Source organism: Nicotiana tabacum, chromosome 17 (assembly GCF_000715075.1).
Source record: "Nicotiana tabacum cultivar K326 chromosome 17, ASM71507v2, whole genome shotgun sequence".
NCBI lineage: Eukaryota > Viridiplantae > Streptophyta > Magnoliopsida > Solanales > Solanaceae > Nicotiana > Nicotiana tabacum.
In genome coordinates, this window is record NC_134096.1 from 6,495,285 (window position 1) to 6,503,744 (window position 8,460).

Below are 8,460 nucleotides of genomic sequence, written 5' to 3' on the forward strand. Positions count from 1 at the left end.
CGGACATACACATAAATATGGTTTCCTCTTTCCATTCCCAAATACTGGCTTCCTCGTGCTTTTAAAGACACAAGTAACACAACCTTTCTTAAATTAAAACTTCCGACTACGCGATTAAGCAACCATAAACAACTCCTGCAGATATCAATTACCAAGAAAAATCGATAATCTTATTACTTTGTCTAGATACTCTTCAAGGCATTGTTCAACGAGCGATCATAGAGACAACTGGGCACAGATAAAATTAACTTGCTTAGTAGTGTCTATAATTGGACAACTAGATCCATTGCTTAGGAGTAAACTGCTTCTGATAAAGAAGAAAGGACTTCATTTAGCTATGCAATTTTCTAGACATAAGTTCATATAAGAGGACCTTCAGTTGACGGACAGTAAAGATTCATATAGCCGATCACAACTTGCTTGGGATTGAGGCATAATTATTGTCATTGTAAGCTCATATCAGAAGGTATCATCATTGTATGAAATAATTTCAGAGATTTTTCTTCATTTTATTGATATGCTAGTTTTATATTCATGGTTCTTCAATACAAACATTGAGCTCTTGTCAACCTTCAAGTGAAATTAAATCAGATGAAGATTGATACCTCAGTTAATCTTTCACAACTTTAACAACTAAACCTGTGGGTGACTCAACAGTTTTGAGATGGCCCGAACCTAGCAAATCTCGGAGATGAAATCTCATATCAAGGGGAGAGAGTCGAAGGCGCTTCTTTTCCAGAGAAGCCATTGCCATCTCTTTGTACTTTCTACGGTTGAGAAAAGACATAAGCTCCTTCCTTCCCTGATATAAATTGCAGAATGCTAGTAAATCATAGTGGACGCTAACCGAAAATATTCATATAGAACGTCTGTTTGGTGTTTAAGGAAGTCATTTCCATGGAAAATATTTTCTGAAATGCTTTTTGGTGTTTAGTCGATAAGTGAGAAGTATATTCCGAAAGAAACATATATTAAAGATTAATAATATTAGCAAATCTGAGAGCACTTTGATAATATTAATAATGACGTCAAGGTGATAGTTCAAGTAATATGAGTTTAAAAAAAGTTAAGATAGTTGTATGGAAAATGACTTCCGTCCATAAGTGAGGGAAATCATTTTCTCCGTTTGATGGAAAATGTTTTTTCTTTTCCAGAAAAACTACTTCATGAAAATAAACAACAAACCCAGTGAAAAAAATTACTTCATGAAAATGACGGAAAAAAATGACTTGTCGTATCAAACACACCTACATAGACAATCATGAATCTAGATTGAATTTAAAATGGGAAGGAGAGGGAGATGCCAAACCTGCGATAGGCCCTTGAGAACTGATCCAATATTTGGAATTGCAAACCAGTACATGTTTGGATCAATAAGTTGCCGCGTCTTGGAGAAAAAATATAAGGAAAAACAAGAAATGAAACAGCATGAGAAAGGAATTGAATCAAAATTGGGATAGTAAAAGATATACCACTTCAATGTAAGATTAGATTGTGCCAAATATAATTCTTTCAATTCAGCAGTTCTAACCCAATGAGAATCCTTTAGAAAAAGCACATAGAGGGACAGACTTTAGTGCTTTACAGAGGCTTGTAACAATTACAAAGGCAAAACACAAGTGCTAGTACTTAACACCTTTCACCTAGGGATATATGCTACGCCATGCCTCCCACTATACTTTTGCTTTTGAAACAACAAGCATAGAGTTCAAGTCCAAGAAGCAGCAATAAGGGCTTTCACAAAGCTGATAAAACATGACCCTTTGCAGAAACTGGAAGAAGTGGCATCTTAATACCCGTGTTACATTCATAACTACGACATTCTGATTCAAGGTTCATCCTAGAGAATTCTTAATGGCACAAAGAGGTTTAATTATCATAAGAGTCGTAATCGGCATTCTAATTTGGCCGTTCTAGAAAACCAGTACAAAAACAAGTCAATATTTTGGATGCTGCAGCATTAAGGGTATAATAAAACAAATGCTGACATCATACAAGCAGCCCAACTTATATCACAATAAAGAATCAGAATCTAGCTTACCAAAAGTCCAGCATTAATTAAGAGGGAGATGTGTTCCTCCTTCACCTTGCCCCCCAGTGACAGAAGCGAACACTACAGCCACCAGAAAAGAAAAAAGAAGTGAAAGTCATGAAAGATAAAGAACCAAAAATGTCATGTGCCTCCGCTTAAGCCTACACTTATATGTTATTATTTAACAATTAAATCATAAAATAAGTAGAGACCTTATAGAAAGAGTTTCTGCTCATATAAAGGAACCACTTTTCTTGACAAAATTGATGCAAGCTACTTCATTCATCCATAAATATTTCACCAAGGTTCATTTAAGGAAAGTTTCATAGAAATCTATTCAGCATTTCAGCTTAAGAATAGAAACCATTTTTTACAAACCAAATATCGACACATTGGTGAGCAACCTCGGATGGATACAGTACAATACTCCCTCAATTAACATTCTGATACTCTGCTAAACTACATTATTGAATTTATTACACCATTCCTTGAGCATACTATCAGTAAACAGTTCTACAATTTTTCATTAACATACAAAATGTGCACGTGGCAATTCTGTCCCTTTCTTGGCTATAGAGAAGAATAGATTATCATCATTACCTCTTAGGGCCTTCTGAAGAAAAGCACTATGAAGTGAAAATAAATCCTTTTCTAGACAAGAGACGGAAATTTCACACCTAATATGTCTAGATTGTTTGAACCAAGAAGTAACGGCTCGTCTCCATACACAGAAGTACAACCAGAGAGAACCACAACCTCTCTATTAGCTTTGGCTTGGTTTACTTCTCATTATTTAGGGGAGAAACTCCATCTACATGAGTTACATGAAAGCCGATTATAGTCAGTCCCAACTCCCAAGCCTGGATAAAAAAGGACGTTACCATAGGTTGACAGCCAGTATAAATAATCTAACTCTGAAGAATCTTGAGGCCTCATAGGCTTCATATAGCAGGCACCAACTATTTGGATTGAGGTGCAGTTGATCGATACTGTTTGGGGGAGACAGAATAGTGAAGCTGATCCAGGTGTATTCCCTGATTTAGGCTTTTTCAAAATTTCAGTGTTTTATTCTTTTTTTGGTTGATAACCGAGAAATCCCAAGAGCCAATAGCGCACGGCTCAAAACACGGTTGCACTTAAATACCGGGCTTTTGTCTGCAGTAGGGACCGAACCCGTGACGTGTGCCTAACCTACATATCACGCATTGTGCTCTTACCACCAGACCAAAGCCCTCGGGGCAGTGTTACTTGTTAAACTACAAAGTAAAACCTAAAAAAGCATAAAACCACATGTCAGGATTATACATCAGCTTGCAAGCAAGAACAAGCCAATCTTTTGCCATCAAATAGTTCAAAAAATTAACTTAAAAAGAAAAACTCTAGTACAATACTATCAGAAATCTGAATACTCACTCACTCTCTGACAAACAGCAAAAAGTTAAGACTGGCAGAAGAATAAATTGCACATAGCATATATGTAGGCCCATATTAGAGAGGAGCATACTTCAGGAAAAACTGCATTAACATCTGTGGAAAGAATGCAACATTGCAAGGTAATTATGTCTTTATAGCAACTGTCAAGGCCATGCCCTAAAATAGAAATTACAGAAGGTTAGCAGATCAATCAACCATCACAAATTAAAAATTCAACATTACTACCAAGACTCCAGCTTTAAGCCAAAGCAATCACCAATACAAGAAAGGTGAAAAAAAACGAGAACTAAAAGAAGAAAATGAAAATGATCCAATCAATTCCACTTTTATTTGAAAATTTAGCAGAAAATACTTAGGAACAGTAAGCAACTAGACAGGAACCATTTGTGTGTGTGGGGGGGGGGGGGGGGGGGGCAATGAGGTATGAGGACAGAAATTGAGAAGAGGGCAAAATTTGACACACACTTTAAGAGAACAATATGATTTAAATAGAGCAATAGGTTATACAAGAATGAGTAATTTAGAAGGAACTTTTTCATAATAAATCAGCAGAAGTCTATAGGACCTACTCAAGCAGCGTAAAATAATTGGCTTATGAGGTGCTACAAGAAAAGGCCATGTTAAAAGACAATTTTTTGCAGCATATCAGTATGGAAAAGACCAGGTATGTTCACACATGTAAATTAAAAGAAATTTGATTCATCATAATATCACTCTGAGAAGATCACTCACAAGTTCATCATGTCCAATACTGGGATCTAGCTTTGAATGAATTACATGCTCCTTGAACCATTCAAAAACAGAAATGTCCTCCTGCTTCTGTGCTTCCAATCTTTTACTGACACGATCAATCTAAACAAGTATTTGAGGCAAGTTTTATTACCAGAAATTTCACTCACAAACAAAAGTACAAAACTGATGATCGATTAAAGATACCCATAAAATAACATAAGCAATAGACTCCATCAATAAGATGAAAATGATATAGTTACATAGGGGTGTCACAGAGATGCAGGTCGCACATGTACTTAGAAATTAAAGTTTCTTTGAGAAACTACATTAGAAAATACCAATAATTGGAAAACAAGGACAAATGCAGAAAACAGTACCGTGTATCTCTTTATGGGGGGTGAGAAACTACACTAGAAAATAGGGAATAATTGGAAAACAAGAAGGACAAATGCAGAAAACAGTACCGTGTATCTCTTTATGGGGAGGGGAAGGGAAGGGTGGAGATGCATTTGAAATCAAGTGACACTTTGCCGAATGTAGAAGTTAAGCCACCAACCTGACTAAAGTAGTCATCCAAAAACATTATAGCATGATCGTCTTGTCCAGTATTTAATTTGAAAGTACGTATAACTCTTTCTCTCCTTAGTGACTGTGAGAGACAGATACCCAACACATCTTGTCAGCTGTTATCAGTTGGGTGCAATGCCCACAAATGGAAGAGAGTAATAATGTAAAAGAACACTTCAGAAGATGTAAAGTTGTGAGTAGATGGTCACAGAACTCAAAATGAACTCTGAGAGCTATCCATGACAGACTCAAAATCCAGTGAAATCTCTGTACCCAGAAGATGCAATTCTACCAACTGCATTGGACCAAATTTTGTGCGAAAATAATCTTACATAAGGGAAAGATGACTTAAGAGCAAACTCATTATATCAGAAAATACAAATCTTTGACAGTTGACCAATAGTTTGAGTCAATAAAGCAAAACAAGTACAACAACAACAACAACAATGATCCAGTAAAATCCCACAAGTGGGGTCTGGGGAGGGTAATGTGTACGCAGACCTTACCTCTACCCCGAGGGGTAGAGAGGCTGTTTCCGATAGACCCTCGACTCAAGAGAACGAAAAGAGACAATATGTCAGTGCCATCAACAAAAAACCATAGAATTAATAACATCACCACAAGAACCAGTATATAGATGGAAAGCAGAAATAATAACCAGTAAATAAGGCCCGACACTATGAAAACGGAAGAGTAGTGTAAACACAACATTGACCACTAGCAGTCTAAGACTAAATCCTATCAGCCTAGCCTCACACTGGTAGACTAAATATGCTCAACTACCTCCTAACCTACAACCTTAATGCTCGACCTCCACCGCTTCCTATCGAGTGCCATGTCCTCGGAGATCTGAAGCCTCGCCATATCCCGCATGATCACCTCTCCCCGATACTTCTTCGGCCGCCCTCTACCTCTCCTCGTACCCACCAACGCCAACTGCTCGCACCTCCTTACCGGGGTATCCAAGCTTCTCCTTTGTACGTGCCCGAACCATCTGAGCCTCGTTTTCCGCATCTTGTCAATAAAACAAAACAAGTATTGTGGGAAATTTAGCAAATTATTTGTGGGACCCGGGTTAGGGAACAGTTAAATAGCAGTAGGGTAGGGAAAATGAGGTTAGGCTATTGTGCTGTGATGTTTCAGATTCCTCTCATCCCCTTCTTCTCTTGTTCCCTCCCCCTTTCTCTGATTCTGTATTCTCGCCTCCTTTTTATTCTGTATCTCTGGCTTCTCATCCCCTTCTTTAGCTATCTCTGTTATTGTTCTCCTATTTTAATTCATTGTAAGTTGGCTTTTAGTGATTAATCTAATTTTCTTTGAGCTCCAGCCTTGTGTTATCTGTGGAGATTAGTGTTTGCAACAAGTATTCTCAAAGTCTATTTCAGTCAAATTAATACCTCCAAGTCTCTGTCCACTTGTGTCCGGTCCTTTAAACTGCTGTACAACTGTGACCGCAAAATGAAAGGCTGAATTGTAACCTGAAAATATTCTCATACTTGAATGGTTGAGATATTATAGAACTCTAGAAGCGTACACTAACGCAAAAACGACTTGCAAAGCTTCAAAATGCAAATGAGTGGACTAGAAAAACAACCAGAAATATTGCATTCTTTCGTATGATATAAAATATTCTATAAGAAAATGACTGACCTCATAATATCACTTTTCATGGTTTGTCTATCTTAAGCCGCTAAAATGATTTCACCGGAAAAATTTTTTATCGAAGGGAATATAACTTACGTCCTTCCAGGTTGAAAGTCATTTTTCGTTACAACATCTCAGCTCCTATTACGTGCCACTTGTTCCACCCATTATCCACCCCTAACCCTTTGAAATTCTTCCTTTATGTCCAACCAAAAAGCCAAAAATTATTTTGTAACTAGTTCTTTATGTAATATATTTTATAAATTATTTTCCTAGAAACAGTAAATCAGGGACTTAACGCACTATAAGATTCTAAAACATAAGCTGTAAAAAATAAACTAGTAATAAAATAAGACATATATTAAAACGGAGGAAGTAACATTTCTTCCTTTATGTTCAACCAAAAAGCCAAAGATTATTTTATTACTAGTTCTTCATGTAACATATTTTATAAATTACTTTCCTAGAAACAGTAAATCAGGGACTTAACCCACTATAAGATTCTAAAACATAATCTGTAAGGTCTACACTATGATGCTAGAATTAGCTTATGAGTTTCATAAAGTCCACAGCTGTCATAACTATGAAAAGGTCATTTAATCGAATCACAACATCATAATTTCTTCACATTCAGTCTGCTACCTTTCATACCCTCAAACTTTGCCTTCAGCAGACTTGCTCTATTCAATCTGGCACATGTGTAGCTCTTAGTTCCTTCATTATAAATAGTCAGAAATATGACCATAACTCAAATTTAGGTCTCCCGTAGAAGAAAAAATCAATCTTGCATAAAACTCTATATTACTAGTACAACGTCTGTTTTCCAGCATAAAACTCTTCATTACTAGTATATATCTGTATTACTAATACAACATTTAGTATCATATATAAAACTCCATGTAACTAACACCAGCATCACTTATGAGAGAATATATCATATGTGTATTTTATTATATGGACAAAGAATGTGGAATAAGAATATATGTATTAACAACGCATAGATAAGAGCACATAGCAATCCCTCATTATACAACAACAACGACAATTATGCCTCAGTCCTGAACAATTTGAGTTCGGCTATACGAATACTCACTTACCATATTTCTCCATTTAAATTAATTTCAAGCCAACATTATACTCTCTAATATAATTCTTATTAAATAGTTTGTGAACTATTTCACTAATTCTATCCATAATTATCAAAATGACAATGAAAAAAAAAAAGTAAAATATGGACCTTTTCAATGAGGGGAAACTGAGCAGACATCATGCGAAGAGCTACTAGTGTATCGCTGAAGTTGAAATTTTCCTCCAGTGTAAGAAACTGTGCGTCGTTAAGCTCTAATTCGGGTTCGGGTTCGGGTTCGTCGTCGCGTTGGCGTTTTCGGCTTGTTGATGGGCTCGTGTTCTCCATTGTTTTTTCCTTTTTGATATGGGGAGACGGCTTACAGCTTTGTAAAAGAAAATGTCCAAATATACCCCTTTACTAATGCTTCCTACGTCCCAAAAGATTTATTTTTAGTTCGGAAAAAGGGCCAAATATACCAGTGTATTACGAGAAAAGGTTAAAATATGTCTCTCGTTATATTTTGAGTCTAAATATATCTATATTGTTATACTATTGGTTCGAATATACCCATATTCCGTTATGTTTGTCCAAAGTGGACATCCAATCTTACGTGACACTGACATTTGATGAGGCGCCCCTAACCCATTTTACCCTGCCCTTCTGTTTTTTTCTACCACTAAAATTTTCTTCCCCTCTACCACTATTACCACCATTATTGTTACCATGAAAAATATTGTATTCCAAAATTTAATCTTTTATATTTGGATTAAGGTCGCTGAGGTAGCAAGTCATGTGGCATCCACCTCATCAATTGTCAGTGCCACGTAGGATTGGATATCCACTTTGGACAAACTTAACGGAAGAGAGGTATATTTGAACCAATAGTATTACGGCAAGGATATATTTGGACCAAAAGTATAACGAATGGTATATTTAAACCTTTTCTCATAGTACAGGGGTATAATTGGCCATTTGCCGTTTT

At 36.4% G+C, this 8,460-nt stretch overlaps 1 protein-coding gene across 5 annotated transcripts; it reads right to left on the minus strand.

The window, feature by feature from the left end:
• Window positions 1-480: 480 nt before the first annotated feature.
• Window positions 481-7,875, minus strand: LOC107758954 (uncharacterized). 5 transcript variants are annotated; one of them, XM_075233915.1, is made up of 8 exons: window positions 7,647-7,873; window positions 6,163-6,243; window positions 5,564-5,779; window positions 4,755-4,847; window positions 4,199-4,318; window positions 2,042-2,113; window positions 1,310-1,387; window positions 481-802 (listed from the first exon to the last, which is right to left on the minus strand). In XM_075233915.1, the coding sequence occupies exons 1-8, from the start codon at window positions 7,821-7,823 to the stop codon at window positions 611-613; spliced, it is 1,029 nt and encodes a 342-aa protein (XP_075090016.1). In that variant the 5' UTR covers window positions 7,824-7,873; the 3' UTR covers window positions 481-610. The 5 variants fall into 5 exon arrangements, 4 of the variants coding, with proteins under 4 accessions (XP_075090016.1, XP_016432289.2, XP_075090018.1 ...); XR_012701032.1 differs by lacking the exon at window positions 481-802 and adding an exon at window positions 3,537-3,622 and having other exon boundaries at window positions 1,320-1,387; window positions 7,647-7,875; XM_016576803.2 differs by lacking the exon at window positions 5,564-5,779 and having other exon boundaries at window positions 7,647-7,872.
• Window positions 7,876-8,460: the final 585 nt, after the last annotated feature.

What these genes read in the sequence shown, in the direction of transcription:
- LOC107758954 (XM_075233915.1), bottom strand. Translation starts at nt 7,823, where the DNA reads ATGGAGAACACGAGCCCATCAACAAGCCGAAAACGCCAACGCGACGAC. An exon ending in AAGTGGACAGAGACTTGGAG is followed by an intron (nt 5,780 to 6,162) that starts GTATTAATTTGA and finishes TTTATTGACAAG; the next exon opens with ATGCGGAAAACGAGGCTCAG. An exon ending in TGGATGACTACTTTAGTCAG is followed by an intron (nt 4,319 to 4,754) that starts GTTGGTGGCTTA and finishes ATACTTGTTTAG; the next exon opens with ATTGATCGTGTCAGTAAAAG.